The sequence below is a fragment of the Rhamphochromis longiceps genome, linkage group LG3 (genome assembly GCF_057381845.1).
Source record: "Rhamphochromis longiceps isolate RC_006_pf linkage group LG3, R_longiceps_female_GT1.1, whole genome shotgun sequence".
Taxonomy (NCBI): Eukaryota; Metazoa; Chordata; class Actinopteri; order Cichliformes; family Cichlidae; genus Rhamphochromis; species Rhamphochromis longiceps.
The window spans coordinates 55,052,163-55,069,508 of NC_140559.1; the positions used below are offsets into that span (position 1 = coordinate 55,052,163).

At 40.7% G+C, this 17,346-nt stretch overlaps 1 protein-coding gene across 1 annotated transcript; it reads left to right on the top strand.

Moving 5' to 3' along the window:
• The first annotated feature begins 139 nt into the window (after nt 1-139).
• On the top strand, nt 140-16,133 carry LOC146675329 (interferon-induced very large GTPase 1-like). The gene is made up of 6 exons (XM_085400409.1): nt 140-247; nt 2,515-2,595; nt 2,679-2,820; nt 6,156-6,335; nt 6,631-6,891; nt 11,222-16,133. The coding sequence occupies exons 2-6, from the start codon at nt 2,551-2,553 to the stop codon at nt 15,898-15,900; spliced, it is 5,307 nt and encodes a 1,768-aa protein (XP_085256535.1). The 5' UTR covers nt 140-247; nt 2,515-2,550; the 3' UTR covers nt 15,901-16,133.
• The last annotated feature ends 1,213 nt before the right edge of the window (nt 16,134-17,346 follow it).

Genomic DNA, 17,346 nt, shown 5'->3' on the forward strand with positions numbered 1-17,346 from the left:
AAAAAGAAAGAGATTTCACTTAAACCACACCCACATCACTCCAACACCAGGGTGTGTGATTTCCCAGGAAACGAAAGTTAGCATGACTACATCCAGCAGAATAAAAGGTGAGGGCTGAATTTGCTAAGGGATAATAGTTAGGCTGCATTCCTGCCCAGTGCTACTGGTGATGTTTGACAGGGATCAACTCCAAGACGAAAGAACTGCACTTTTCTGATTTTTGGACATGAAAATTTTTCTGTCAAAGGTAAGTCACTATTCTTAAAATTCTTCATTTATCTTCTTGTACTCCGAAATTATCAAAACCATTAAAGAAAGAAAAGAAGAGTTCAGCTGAGGTCTGCTCAATTTCAATAAAATACTGGTATTGCTACTATATTAATAATTAATACTCTCCTCCCAAAGTTTTGCTCTGTGAAAAGGAAAGTCCTAAAAAAATACCCGTGAAATAAGAAATAAGAAATAAGTTTGTCAGAATGCTTTAACTGATAGGACTCAAAGAACAGAAATGTCTCAGAATAGTCTGTTTGCACAGGTGGCTGGTTGACACCCGGCTCTATAATACCTTTAGAGTTACTGGTGAGTTACTTCTCAGGTGAACTGAGTTGCTCTTATCTTTGTGTGTGTGTGTGTGTGTGTACAGTGGTCCCTCGTTATAACGCGGTTCACCTTTCGCAGCCTCGCTGTTTTTTTGTTTTTGTTCTTTTTTATTTATTTATTTATTTTTTTTGGGGGGGGGGGGGGGGGGTAGAGCGCATTGTGTTCTGCGTCCTGATTGGCTGTCAATCAATCGTGCCGTGCCTCCTGTACAGTACAGATTGCGTTCAGCTTGTCAAATTTACGTAAATCTTCGATCGCTAGCAGTCTGACTCTGAAGTGCTGCACTACATGTTTGTAAGTTCTCTCCCCAACAAACACAACAACAACGTTTTGCACCATCAAAGGCACCAGCAATAGCACCTAAAAGGCAGAGGAAGATGCTAACCATCACACAAAAAGTTGGACTTCTGGACATGCTAAAGGAAGGTAGAAGTTACCGTATTTTTCGGCACCGTCAAAGGCACCTGCGGGTCCCTTTTATTTCATTCTAAAACATCGGCGAGTGCCTTAAAACATCTATAATAATTGTAAAAAAATTAAGTTAGCTACTTCATGAATTTCACCTATCGCAGGTTATTTTTACAATGTAACTCCCCCAATACATGAGGGATCACTGTACACACAAAAACATATGGCATTAACAAAATAACAAACTGCACAGTAAGTAGAGCACAATTTCCTTTGCTTGCCATTGTGAACTGATAAAGAGTATGCTATAATACTACCAACTTATGCCTAAACAAACTACAAAATAGTTAATGATGTCAAGGACAAGGTCATAGTAAGCTAAGTCATGGTTAATTAACATGTTTCCTGTCTATAAACTCAGTCAGAATAGAACAGAATAAGAATGATATCTATATTGCCACACGTGGTACATTAGTAAACACCTGAGAACCTTAAATACAGGAAATAATACACTGTAGATCAGGGGTGTCAAATGAGCCGCGGGCCACTGCTGGCATTGTCATCTCATTGGAGGGCCACTTTAGTGTTCAAGTAGAAACAAACAAACAAGAACACCCTCACTAATATTTCCTAAAATGTAGTGTTTTGTTTGTTTGTTTGTTTTATTTAAAATATCGGATAATAAGACAAAACTGCAAACGTGAAAGCTTCCAAGCAAACTAGACTGGTTTGCTCAGAAGCTTTACTCCAATTGCCCCACCTATGCTGTCAGCAATTTGTTCTCCAGTCTAGTCACATATCACTACAACAACATGGTCTCTTATGAAGTCCCAAACACAAGAAAAGACTTAATAGGTCCAAATCTTTCACAAACTACTCACTTGAATAAATACTAAGCATTAGATGGCAAACAGGAAAAGACAATGATGATGTGTGCATTTTAAACATGACACAGTTACTGTGCAACTTTAATAGGTGGAGAATCTGACAGTAAATGTTTCTTCTGTATACTGTAGAGTTCAACTATAGCACTGATATAACAGAAGATTACAATGTGGAGTAGTTTGTCATAAATGATTTATCTGAATGAATTCTATGTAGCTGTGTCTTTAACTCTTTAATTCAAAGTACATCAGAGAGTAAGTGAGTGAGAGAGACAGCATCAAAGATAGATAGGGAGTGGACAACTATTGCACAAGAAAGAATAAATGAGAAGACACAAGAGAGTGCTGAAAATAACATGTAAGAGGTGATGAAAAAGGTGTAATGGGTGACTTTATAAGTTCTTAAATTCATTATTATTTTTGGTTTTAACTTTTTAAATAATTTATTTTTAATAAGAATAAATCTAAAACTGCTAAACAACAATCTACTTCTATTGTGGTTTACCAGGATAAACTGCAGAATGAATATACAATAGTACTCATACTGTAGATTTATTCTGTTTCCTTTTAGGTGCATGTTTTCTAAAGTTAACCTTTCAAGCCTTTTTCCTGCTGCTTGTAGTGAGACTACCTTTGAACAAACTGGAACACATGTGGGATGACTGACAGTCGATTCACAATGAATGATTCAGAGGAGGAAGAGGTAAACAAATGTATGATATGGGAATAGAACTGTATTAGAATATAACAGCATAATAACTGAATAACTCATGAACTAATTTAAAGGAGTTCCATGATGCAGTGGATACCTTCGTTGAGCCGGAAGAAGATTCTCTGATTCCCTGGCTGCACCAGGTCATTCCCGATGAGAATGCTTCCGTGGAAGGCTTCCACACTGTTCGGGCGGACAGGGACAGCATCGCTAGCGGTAAGCGTAAAGGAGGTGGGCTTGCTGTTTTAGTTAACAAGCGGTGGTGTAACCCTGCCAACATAACAATCAAAGAAAGGATTTGTTGCCCGGACACTGAACTGTGTGCTGTTGGACTCAGGCCGTATTATTTACCCAGGGAATTCTCTCACGTCATCTTGGTGGCTGTTTATGTTCCCCCCTCTGCTAACCCCACAGCTGCATGTGACACTATCCACTCTGCCATAGCTCGGCTACAGACTCAGCACCCGAGTGCCTTTATTGTGATCTCGGGTGACTTCAACCATGTATCACTGGACAATACACTACCAACATTCAAACAATATGTGGACTGTCCCACCAGGGGAGAGAAAACTTTAGACTTACTGTATGCTAACGTCAAGGATGCATACAGCTCCTCCTCCCTCCCCCCACTTGGTAGGTCAGATCATAACCTGATTCACCTCACCCCCCGCTATGTGCCAATTGTGAGGAGGGAACCTGTGACCACCAGGACTGTTAGGAGGTGGTCAGAGGAGGCAATAGCGGAACTACAGGGCTGTTTCGAGGTGACCGACTGGGAAACACTCTGTGAGCCTCACGCCGAGGACATCAATGGGCTTACTGAGTGTATCACAGGCTACATAACTTTCTGCACCGACTCCATTGTTCCAGCTCAGACTGTTCATTGTTACCCAAATAACAAGCCGTGGGTGACTAAGGACATCAAAGCCCTCCTCAACAACAAGAAGAGGGCTTTCAGAGGGGGCAACAAAGAGGAGGTGAGGAAGATCCAGGTGTTACTAAAGGACAAGATCAGAGAGGCTAAGGACAATTACAGGAGGAAGCTGGAGTGGAAACTCCAGCAGAACAGCATGAGAGAGGTGTGGAGGGGCATGAAGACCATCACTGGATTCAGGCCAACCAACAGCAGGGGAACTGAGGGAGGTGAGAATAGAGCCAATGAGTTGAATCTGTTTTTCAATAGATTCGACACCACAGTGTCTGCTCCCACCCCCACAACCTCACCTGCAGTCAGCCTGGAATCCAGAGCCACACCACTGTGCCAGCCTCTCTCTTCACATGTTGCCTCCTGTGAGATTCCTGAAACCCCTCCCCCACCCATCACCTTCACTCAATACCAGGTTGAGATGCAAATGAGGAGACTTCACTCAGGCAAGTCTGCTGGACCAGACGGAGTGAGTCCCCTTGTCCTCAAGACCTGTGCCCCCCAGCTGTGTGGAGTCTTTCATAAACTGTTTATGCTGAGTCTGAGTCTGCAGAGGGTCCCGGTGATGTGGAAGACATCATGCCTCGTCCCTGTACCAAAGACGCCTCGTCCCAGTGGCCCCCAGGATTACAGGCCTGTGGCACTGACCTCCCACATCATGAAGACCCTGGAAAGGCTCATCCTGGACCAGCTGCGACCCATAGTAAGACCACATCTGGATCCCCTTCAGTTCGCTTATCAGCCTCGTCTCGGAACTGAGGACGCCATCATCTACCTGCTCAATCGTGTCTACACCCATCTGGACCAGCCGGCGAGCACTGTGAGGGTCATGTTTTTTGACTTTTCCAGTGCTTTCAACACCATCAGGCCGACCCTCCTGGGTGATAAGTTAGCAGCGATGCAGGTGGATGCTTCTCTGGTGTCCTGGATTGTTGATTACCTGACAGGAAGACCACAATATGTACGTCTCCCACAGTGTGTGTCTGACAAGGTGATTAGCAATACAGGGGCACCACAGGGGACTGTCCTCTCCCCCTTCCTCTTCACCCTCTACACCACAGACTTCAGCCACTGCACAGAGACCTGCCATCTTCAGAAGTTTTCTGATGACTCTGCGGTGGTTGGATGCATCAGCAGGGATGATGAGACAGAGTACCGGGCTGTGGTCGACTCCTTTGTCACGTGGTGTGAGCAGAATCATCTGCAGCTCAACGTGGCAAAGACCAAGGAACTGATCGTGGACTTCAGGAAGACCAGGAAACACTTGACCCCTGTTTCAATCCAGGGGGTCAGTGTTGACATTGTGGAGGACTATAAATACCTTGGAGTACACATTGACAATAAACTGGACTGGGCTAAAAACACCACAGCACTTTACAGGAAGGGCCAGAGTCGTCTCTATTTTTTGAGGCGACTGAGGTCCTTCAACATCTGCCAGAAAATGCTGAGGATTTTCTATGAGTCTGTTGTGGCCAGTGCGATCCTCTATGCTGTTGCATGCTGGGGGAGCAGGCTGAGGGTCGCAGATGCCAACAGACTTAATAAACTAATCCGTAAGGCCAGCAATGTTGTGGGGATGGAGCTGGACTCCCTCAAGGTGGTGTCGGAGAGGCGGATGCTGTCCAAGATAAAGACAATGTTGGATAACACCTCCCACCCACTCCATGACATGTTGGTCAGTCACAGGAGCTCGTTCAGTGAGAGACTGAGATTACCGAAAAGCACCACTGAACGACACAGGAAATCATTCCTGCCTGTGGCCATCTCCCTGTACAACGCATCCACTTAACACACTGTTTGCTGCTACAGCTACACATGTTTCTTTTCCAAATATTTATTTATAAGTGACTTATGTATGTATGTATGTATATATATGTATATATTGTACTATTCTTAGTTAGCGTATTGTCTGTCTTGTCTTAATGTTGGTTTAAAATGGAGCACTGTAACAAAAAATAATTTCCCCCAGGGATCAATAAAGTATTCTGATTCTGATTCTGATTGATTCTGATCATCACACTAAGTGAAAAAACTTCATGAGTGCAGATTCAGATAAACAAAATGCACCAAATACTACAGTGCTCAAGTGTTAAGGTTTTTTAATCACTTTTTGTTTTAATAATCTTTCATTGATTGGCCATTAGTTAACTGTCCTTTGAAGACAATGCATTTGTTAAAAAGTAGTTCAATCATCTATGTGGAAGTCCAAAGGAATCCAGGTGGGAGTAGAACACCACTTTCCTGTCCTGAGTTCTCTGACAGTTCGCCAGAATTGCTTGAAGGCAGACCAACAGATTTTTTGAGTTGGTTTACTCTTTGAACTCCTCCCACACCCTGAGTTTTTGTTTCAGCCACCACCAGAGCCATGTTCTGCCTATCCAAAATTGATCATTGACCTGAGACATGTCCTGGTGTCACATGCACTTATAGATACCCTTATGATCAAACATGGTGTTCATTATGCACAAGCTGCAGCTGTAATTTCAGTCAAACTTGAAAATGTTGATTTAGGAGTAGAAGCTTCTTTCTTGGTCAGGGGTTTTCTGGGGTTTTTGACTATAGAAAAAATGCTCCATTTAAACTTGTTAGTGTGGAGATACTGAGCAGCTTTTTTATTTTCTGACAGATAATCCTCCAAGAGGAGAATTAACTGCTCTCCATGCTGGCAGTGAGGCTGTTCCTCTAGGCATGACACCTATTGGAGAAGACTGTTTGACTGTAGCCATTCAGCAACTAAATCTGGGGACAGTGCATGTAAGGGTAGCAGAGAACGGAGAGGAAGTCCCAGCAGCTTCTGTCTTTACAGGTAAATCTTGATATCAGTTTTATTGCTCTAATGTATAAAGCAGTTGTATAATATGCATAATATGTCCTTTAAGTTTAGCATTTTTCTGTGCTCTTAACATGCTATAGTATGTTAGTCTACTTCTTACTTCTAGCAGACTTCTTCAGGTGTGCTGTGAGTTTAATTTATAAAAGATTTGTCAAACTAATGTGAAAGCAACCAGGAATTTTAAATACTCATAAATGTAAAACTTAGCATGTCAAACCAATTTTTTTAAATGTCAAATTTTGTCAAATTAATTTTGTCATTTTCACAGAGCCCAGCCCTCCTATCCAGATTATTGCAAATGAGGTATGCAGTGATTCGGTGTCTCTGCAGTGGGACACTCCTGATGGTGAAGTAGTGAGCTACACTGTGACTTGTTGCAGCGAGGGGAAAACTGTGCAAGAGCTAGCAACAGACACAAACAGTCTGACCTTCAGCTGCCTGAAGCCAGGGGTGTGTTACTCCTTCCATGTATCTGCACAGCTTAAAAATGGAACGCAAACCAAGCAAACAGTAACATCTGTTAAAACAAGTAAGTGAAAATTTGATTATGACATGACATGATTTAAAATATGATTGTGAAAAAAATTTAATTATATCAGTAAGAAAACTGTATTCAGTAACCATACAATCACATCTATCAATCTATGGAATATTATTTGGACAGACAGACCTAAATTATTATCATATGCGAATGATCATTACATTCATTATAAAATTACATATGGTTCCATCAATATTACTTTTGATTAAAAATATTTTTGGGGTATTTACTGAAACATCTTCCTGTTTCAGTAATTGCTGGTTTCATATAGAAAAGTAGAGAAGCCAGGATTTGTTTGTCGCTGTTAAATTTTCCCTCTTTATCATGGAGAGGTCTAATGTCCAAACTTATATCTGTAGGGGATGCGTTATAGGGATGCTAAATTGAGGTCCTTTATGTTTCAATTTTTAACAAATCATATTATTATCTGTGCCCTTATCGGGCATAGATGGGATCTTGTGGCATTTGCCATTTCTTTATACTATAACACTGTGAAAAAATACTAATCATAACTAATTCCTTTGTTCCTCAGATCAGTCAAATTTGGTATCAAATGAGGAACAGTTTAAAAGAACCAGAATTTCTGTTTTAATATAACATCTAATGTATTTTAGAAAGCCATATATTCAATCTGATACAAAACATTTTTTTTTTATTTCTGAAAGTATCATGTCAGAAGTTCATAATGTGTGTAGTGCCTATACTCATCAACGAACAGACACAATAACCCACATAGCAGGTCTGGCCCGGATCTGGTATTAAGCCGGCACTGCTGACTAACTTCTGGCATGATAAGACGTATGTCATCCAGATATGGGCCAGGTCTGGCAATGATGCCACTGAACTATGCAAGAGCTAGCACTTTCAGACACTGAGATTCACCCTATAGCTGTCAGCGATCATGCTCCTGTATCTTTAACACTAATGCACAAGAATAATACTACGCCAAGTAAAAACTGGAGATTTAATACATCACTACTTAAAGATGAAGACTTTATTAAATATTTTAAAAAAGAGACTCAAACAGTCTCAGTCAACAGACTTTAGCGAGCAAAGTTCAAAGAGAGGGAGGCAGTCCTAAGCAGCAGCCCCCAGAGTGAAGGATCTTCAGCCTTTTGTAGCCATAGGTGAGCACAATGGAGCACCACAGGATCCCTAGGCAGCCATTCGTCTATGTCAGTTGACATACTTAACCTCTGCATACAGGAAGGCTGGCATGGGACTCCAGCTAACCAATGGTCAGCGAGTCCTGACACTCTTAGATTTCCTTGAAGAGAAAAAGGCTGTCCCACTCCTTCCGAGGCTCAGGGCCGTAACACCCTTCCCAATAAATAACAAAACTAGATTTTGTATACACAGACTTCACAGTTCACAGCAGAAAATAAAGTCATACTCACAACCTGGACAGGCCAGCTAGTATATTTTCCGATCCTTTTTCATGCCGAATCTCTAAGTTGTATTCTTGCAGATAGGGCCCATCGCATGAGGAGTTGATTGTGGTTGAACATTTGAGCAAAGAAAACAAGAGGGTTGTGATCAGTGTACAGGGCTCTAGACTAACTTTTTGCCATGGGCGTACCGGTACACCTAACTTTAAAAAGTTAGGCGTACCGGCACAAAAGTTAGGCGCACACAAATTTTATAATAATTGATATAATATAATGTGTTTTTCTGGATACACTGTGCTTTTTCAGCATTCAAAGATTGATGACACCGTGTCAGAGCACTGGCTATGAATTTCAGAAGGATCAGGCCTTAACAGAAAAGTTAGCAATAGTTCTTTTCCTATTACAGCTACATCCACTTCTGTCGTGCCTAGGCTGCTCACTAAGGCTGGGTATCATCACTGATTTCTATAATCCATTCGATTCTGGTTTTCAAAGTCCCGATTCGATTCAACTTAGCCTCAGACAGTCAGAAATATTATAACTCTGATCATTTATCAGTACTGACTTCATCAGAATTGTGAACATCACAGCAGATGCCTTTGAGTGAAAGTAACTGAGAATAAAACAGAAAAACATGAAGGAGATTTTCCTGGTCTGGCTTTTTATAGCAGATAACCTTAAAAAATATTCTACAATGTTCTGCATATAAAGTTTAAATTACTTCAGTATTGAACAACAGAAAAAATAGGCTTTCTTGTCCGAGGTCATTTAAGTGAAAGAAAGAAAAAGACAGCAGCCGACAGCGCTGTAAACAACGGTAGACTGGTGGGTAATAAGCGAATGAATAATACAGAAAACAGAGATTGGAGACGGGAAACTGTTCTTGAAGTACAGAGAGAGATAGAGAGAGAGCTAGCTGTGCATGAAGTGTGATTTTAATAGTCGTGGAAGCAAAACAGCAAAATTCATGACAACATTGATCAAATGTGAAGCGCAGTTTGCTGCTTCTTTTGCTGCTGGCTCGGTGAATTTTGGTTGGAGAGAGACAAAACCTGCAGCTCAGAATCAGCGCAAAAAGACGTAATCACAGCGCGGACCGGACGCATCAGAACCGCTAAGCTCCGACAGCGTGTCCGTCTACGGGCCGTCGAGTGAGAAAGCCGAGAAAGACAAAGTTGATTGTGATGCGTCGGTCCGCTCTGTGTTTACGTCTTTGTGTGGAATCCGTGTACCTGCTCTCATTTGCTGTTTGGTTGTTGTTGAAATGGTTTTGTGAGCTTTAATCTGAGAATCTGGCGTTTCTGGCAAAACACAGTTATATTTAAAAGTCGATTCAGGATTTAATGAATTGATATCGCTTTATTCAAGCTACTCACCTCCCACTTCCACCTGCACTTTCTTCTGGACCACGGCCAATCAGAGAGGTCCCGCCCCTGACTATCTCTGATTGGTTTAGTCCACGATAGGGGCATAACGTGTGTCTGTTGTTGACCACAGGGAAGGTTGAAGATTTTTTTTTTTTTTGCTACCCAAACAGTTGGTCGCACAGGTGCAACCAAATTTTTTTTTTAGTCGCACCACTGAAAAATTTGGTCGCACTCTAGAGCCCTGGTGTATACTACAATGGGTAATTCAATTCAATTCAATTCAATTTTATTTATATAGCACCAAATCACAACATAAGTTGCCTCAAGGCGCTTCATAGATACAGAGAAAAACCCAACAATCATATGACCCCCTATGAGCAAGCATTTTGGCAACAGTGGGAAGAAAAAACTCCCTTTTAACAGGAAGAAACCTCCGGCAGAACCAGGCTCAGGGAGGGGCGGCCATCTGCTGCGACCGGTTGGGGTGAGAGAAGGAAGACAGGATAAAAGACATGCTGTGGAAGAGAGACAGAGATTAATAACAGATATGATTCAATGCAGAGAGGTCTATTAACACATAGTGAGCGAGAAAGGTGACTGGAAAGGAAAAACTCAATGCATCATGGGAATCCCCCGGCAGCCTATGTCTATTGCAGCATAACTAAGGAAGGATTCAGGGTCACCTGGTCCAGCCCTAACTATATGCTTTAGCAAAAAGGAAAGTTTTAAGCCTAATCTTAAAAGTAGAGATAGTGTCTGTCTCCCGAATCCAAACTGGAAGCTGGTTCCACAGAAGAGGGGCCTGAAAACTGAAGGCTCTCCCTCCCATTCTACTTTTAAATACTCTAGGAACAACAAGTAGGCCTGCAGAGCGAGAGCGAAGTGCTCTAATAGGGTAATATGGTACTACAAGGTCATTAAGGTAATGTGCTGGACCCCAGGTAAACATGGAAGTCCTGGAGAGCTAGCAACAAAGCCAAGCCAAAAACACAGGGACACTATTTGGTCTGGTCTCTATGTGTCCTGTTCCCGTCTCTGTATTTGTTTACCTCTCCATGTTGCCGTTCGTGTTTTGTTACTTCCTGTTTTATTTTGACAGTCCCTTGTCTGTGTTCAGTTTTGCTTCCCCTGTCCTGTTAATTAGACTGTAATCTGTTGTGTTTCCCAGATGTGCCTACTCTGTCCTAATCTCCTCCTGTGTATTTAAACCCTCAGCTTGTGTCTGTTCTTTGTTGTGTCCTCTCTCATGTTGTATGTGCGTCTCTAAGTCTGTTTGTCTCTTGCCTGTAATCGGTTTACTCCTGTTCTGCCGTGTTAGCATTTTTTGCTACTGTGTCAGCTATAAGCTAATAAAAGCAGTCTTTTTAAGTTCGGTCTGTCTCACGAGTCTTGCACTAGGGTCCTAATCCTTCATGCCAGAGAACGGTCACATGACTCTTGTTTTACTGAGTCAACACTACAAATATAATTATTATACCGGATGACTTTAAGTTTGGATCCAAGCATATTGAGAAAATTAACTAACCATACAATATGTTTAATAATCACTGTCTTAATCCACAGAAACACAGTTTGAGAGCTTATTGAAGGATCTTGGCTTGGACCAGCACTACACCGTGAAGTTGTCACTCAGCAAAATACTTGAAATTGATGAGAAGACCATCACTGATCTACCTGCCAAGTGTGAAACAGATCTTCCATGGTACTTTTTAAAGAAACTGATGATGGGTAATGTGACAGCTAGGAATGTGAAATATATACCTGTTTGTGACTCAAACTGTGACGATCAATTAGGGAGTACAAAGTTAGATCTTAAAAATATAGTCCATAGCCCAAAGACAGGTGTTATGTTAAATCCACTCGATATAATCACTGCTCTCTTTCTGTGTTCTGATGGTTTTCTACAGCAGGAAATGTCACTAAAAATGTCCATGTGTCAGTTCTCTGTTCCTCTGCTGCTTTCTAATCATGACATGAAACAGTGCACACTCATGCTGTGGGCCATGAGAGACATTGTTAAAAAGTACAGACCTCAGTCTCTGTCAGAGTCTAAGGGCTTCATTGAAGACAGAATCGTTCTCTCTGAACTTCCAATGATCTCTTTTGTCAGACTGGGTGAGTGCTCCTTGTCCAAGTCAGAGATTCTCAATAAGGTTCTGAGCAATTCTCAGCAGTACCATGACACCTTTGTTCATCGCAACATGGAGTGTGGTGACAGTCCAAGAAGAATATCCAACGGACTGACTGAAATTACTTGGTATCTTCCTTGTGGAAACACAAACATTGATATTTTCAGTCAGCCAGTGGCTGTAGCTAACCTTCGTGGGGACATTGCTTCATTTGAAACACAATACTCCTTTCTGTGTCAGACATCTGCAGCAGTTTTTGTGTTCTTTGACCATTTGGACTCTGAGTGCAGTCTACTTACTAACCAACACCACAAGGCACAGATCTTCTTGGTAGGTAACTATGAGAGCCAGAGCTTCAGTTTAGATACTTTAGAAACAGTAGCAACAATGTTGGGCTTGACTAACAACAACATCATTATTAAGACAAAACAAAAAAATGCTGCCGATTTTGTCAAAGGCTTGAGGAAAACAATCAGTGATGTAGTTGAGAACTCACAGATAAAGATGCAAACAGAGCAGATGGCAGAAATTGCCCATGAACTGGGAATCCTGGTTGATGAAGACTCTCCAGAGTGCCAGACTGCAAAGACAAATGCAGAAGCCATCACTGCTGAAATTCAAGATATCCATATATTCAAAGAAGATCAGCTTCCACGGCAAGGTGAAATATGGAAAGAACTGACCTGCTTAGAGAAGGAAGAATTTCGGCTTAAAAAAGTTGGCTCCAAAAATATAGAAGATTACAAAAGTGAACTTCAGCTGAAGAAAGAAAAACTGAGGAAAAGGCAGAACTCTTATGACATGTCGACAGCTATGACATGTTTCATCAATGCAATATCAAGCCCAGGAACAGAGAGGTTTTATTTCCTGAAATGGATGCGAATGAACCTCGATAACCTGTCTCGCATAAAACTGTCTGAACTTCGGGAAAAATATAAAGAAAAATGCAAGAACTCTGAGAACAAAGAGGAGATCAAAGAAATTGACAGACAAATTTCCAACAGCTCACTGGGGACTGAACACTTCTTCCGTGAAATGGGTCAGATCTATGAAGCTTCACTGTCCCTTCCAAAAAAACATCCAGCACGTCAACAGCTGCAGCATCTGCCCAAACTGTGTGCAGAGTTGTTGCTTGATGGATTTCCTCTTGAGCTTGTAGATGGAGATGCATCCAACATCCCTCTCAGATGGGTGAGTGATGTTCTCTCTCAGCTCAGTGACTTGGTTTCTCCAAACAGAAAGATACGTGTAGTCACAGTTCTTGGAGTTCAGAGCACAGGAAAGTCCACTCTCCTTAACACCATGTTTGGAGTGCAGTTTGCAGTCAGCAGTGGTCGATGTACTCGAGGTGCCTTTATGTTACTCATCAAAATCAATGAAGACATGAAAAAGGTCCTAAATTTTGACTTCATGGTGATCATTGACACTGAGGGCTTAAAGTCACCAGAACTTGCGCAACTAGACAACAGCTTTGAGCACGACAATGAGCTTGCAACACTTGTTATAGGGTTGAGTGATGTCACCATTGTCAATATTGCAATGGAGAATTCAGCCGAAATGAAGGACATCCTACAAATAGTTGTGCATGCTTTTCTCAGGATGAAGGAGGTGGGCAAAAAGCCTAAATGTGTGTTTGTTCACCAGAATGTGTCCGATGTTTCAGCCCATGAGAAGAACTTACGAGACAGGAAACTGCTCCTGGAACAGTTGAATGAGATGACCCAGGCAGCAGCCAAAATGGAAAAGAAAGAGGAGAACAAGAGCTTCACTGATGTGATGGAGTACAGTCCAGACACTGGGAACTGGTACATTCCTGGACTCTGGAATGGAAACCCACCAATGGCACCAGTCAATGCAGGCTACAGTGAGGCTGTATATGAGCTCAAGAAAAACATCATCCAACTGCTGGGAAACTGTGAGTCATCTGCTAATGATATCATGGAGTTTAAAGAGTGGATGACAAGTCTCTGGACTGCAGTAAAGCATGAAAACTTTATCTTCAGCTTCAGAAACAGCCTCGTAGCTGATGCATACATGAGACTCTGCACAGAATTCAACAAATGGGAGTGGGAATTCAAAAAAGAGATGTACACCTGGGTTACAAACACAGAAACAAGAATTTCCAACTTTGGTAAAGTTGCTGTAAAATCTGAATCGTCTGACATGAGAGAATTTCTCATATGTTTGAAAAGTGTAGCCTCCACACTGCTGTCTAGATGGGAGACAAAACTTCTCGAAAATCTGACACAGTATTTTCAGCAAACAGAGGGTCATGTTTATCTGGTTGAAGGATACAAAGAGGAATTCTCAAACAGTGTAAAGAGCCTTCGGCATGAAATGGAGAGATCTGTTTTTAATCAGCTCACAGCAGCAGCAGAAATCAGAGAGGGGATGAGAGAAATTGAAAAAATTAAAAAGAACCATACACAAGAGATTGAAAATGCAGTTTGTGTGTTGATAGATGAATGCAAAAAGAAAAAAGTCCAGATGACAGACAAAGAGCTGGAAAAAGAGTTTGATAAGATGTGGAATGAAACACTGGAGAAACTTTCTTTTTGTGAACAAAAGACCTTCAGTGTCTTCACCAGCGTATATCACTTCCTGCGAATCAATCTGTCACACAGGGGGAGTCATGCATGTGAATTATTAAGTCAACAATGTCTGGAAGATTGTGGAAAAGAGCCTTTCAAATATACAGCTGAAGGATTCTACAACAAATTTAAACACAAACTCAGCAAGATGTTCAACATTCAAGATCACACAATGGCTGTACAGCAATTGGCTGACAGCATCATCAATTTTTGCACTCAGTTTGTAAGTGAGAAAATGGAAAGCAGAAACAATTACCATGAGACCTACATCCAGGAGATCCTACACATGATTGATGGGAGTCTACAGTACAATCACGATGTTAAGACAGACATCGAGTTTGAAGTTTCTCTGAAACAGCACATCTGTGGATTTGCAGCCAGAGAGTTTCAGAAAATGCACGAAGATTTCATCCAAGCAAATGATCCCTACAGATGTCTGATGAAAAACAAGGAAAAGTTTCGTGAGGATTTCAAAGACATCTTTAATAAAAGAGACCAGTGTCAGAAGAAGGCAGAAGAATTCACCAACAAATGCTTGAAGCCTGCTGTGGAAGACTTTGTTAATCGCTCCCTGGGTCCTAATATCATTGATGACATGCTGACATGTGAGCAGTTCAGCACACGAATGTCCTTCCAGTATTCAGTTTTATTGGATTTACTCTCAAAGAATGATTTAAAAAACTATCTGAGTTATATTTTTTCATATGAGGATTATGTAAAAACATGGATTTACCACCAAATAGTGGAGCGCTACTCAAATGTGTCAACAGCATTTGAATTTGAGGACCGACATCTCCAGTCATGTATCAGAAGCATAAATGATGCCATCAACAAGGCAAAAACAGGAAAGAGTCATGACTTGAAGACATTTGTGGAAAGCATTCGCAAAGATCTTGATAAACTGGTCATTTCCCAGGATGCTTTTGATGCTTTCATGATCCTAAACAATGCTGATAAGGAACAGTTTGCTGATTGGCTCACAGTGTCTGTGAATGACATGGGAAACATTCTTACGAGTGAATTTAAAAAGTCAAACTTTGAAAGAAAGCTAAAACAGCTCAATATGAAACCACACAATGAGCTTTTTACCAGAGTGATTGGTTGCGGCAAACAGTGTCCATTCTGTGGCGTGCCCTGTGAGGCAGGAGGAGGAGCCCATTATGAGCACTTTGCTTCACTGCATCGACCACAAGGTCTGGGTTCATATAGGTTTGTTAGAACACAAAAACTTGACACTGAAATATGTTCCTCTCTTGTGATCAGTGATGCATGTTTTTGCAACAGTATTACAAATGGTAAATATCATCCCTATAAGTTTTACAAGGAAATGTACCCAGACTGGAATGTCCCTCCAGATGCGAGTCTTGAAGCATCCGACTACTGGAAATATGTGATGGCGAAGTACAACAAAGAATTTGCTAGTGCGTATAATGCCAGACCTGCTGATATTCCTGCTGCTTGGAAAAATATCACAAAACAGCAGGCAACAGAAAGCCTTAAAGTGTCCTTCTGGATCAAGTAAGATGGACTTTGTCTGATAGAACTGATTTTACGTGATTGATAAATAGATAGATATTGTTTTTACATTATTGATACTTTTTCCAGTTTAATTAAATTACTTTGAATACATAACAACAACAACAATAATAATAATCATTGTGAATGATTTATGACATTTACTGCATATTTACTTTTTACCTAATGGTTCAAATTGTACAAGGATCTTGAAGATTCAAACTGGGATTTTCATTATGATGAATTATAATATGTTACAGACTGGACCTCAACTGAGTGTGGTCATTTTGTGAGTGAGCACAACCTGTCCTTGTTAATGACCTTGAATATGTATGTTTTTCTTTTTAAATATAACATATCAAATGTCTAAGATAAACCAAATAGTTTCCAATAGTATCCTTTCTGGCACCACTGCATTGACAAAAGTATTGGGGCCCACCTCTTAATCTTTGAATTCAAGTTTTTATAAAAATTAAACACTTGTGCAGTGTCTTTACAAACATTTGGGGAAAAAAAGTATAATTCTAAAGAGCTCACAGAATTTAAGTGCAGTATTTTAATAGGATGACACATGTCATAGTGATAGCTGTAGTAGGTTTAGTAGTGGCTCCATAGTGTAGTGGTTAACACTTTTGCTTAACAAGTGAACGGTTTCTGGTTTAAACCCAATTAGAGACACAAATCCCTTTTGGGTTTGCATCACAGTCTGCTGTGCACCAGATGTGCTGTAGTGTATTTCTTGTGGTTCTCCACTCTGCCTTGGTAGACCACCATGTCTATTTTTTACATCAACCTTGCACAGAGAAGGAAAAGGCAGCAGGAAGTCAGGTACAGATACATAGAGAAGCCTTTCAAGTTTCAAAATAAAAGATTCACTGCAGATGCTGTTCAGCATACTGAATGAAAAAGCCAACACTCTTCCTTCAACATAAATGGTAAAAGAAAAATTGTCTTTATCCAGTGGACCATGTTTTCAAAAGCACAGTATGGGTAATCTTAAGCTTTTTGTTACATAATTTTGAAAGTTTTACTGTTTCTGTGATAATTACAATACAAATATTTGGTAGTGCCGATACAAAAGCAGAAAGATTTTGTCTAACACTGCTAAAAAAATGGTACTGCTAGACATACCAAAGGATCCAATCTGGACCTGCTTTACAAAATATGAAAAACTACTTCAATTGTACGATAAAGTGAACTACTACTCTTTCTGTGGCGATGTCTGCATTAGAACAGAGGAGTAAAATTTTATTCCTAGATCTAAACAAGCTGTATGACAAAACTATGGTTTATGTGTAAAAGCTGTACAAGTGAAGGTTTTGTGCTTTTCTATTGTGATGTGCAAATTGTAATGTCAGCAGATCAATAAATATGAAAAAATGTTGAAACTGCTATTACAAAAAACAGTGAAAAATTTTCTTTCATCATTCTTCCCGATTTCTTTCATTTACTA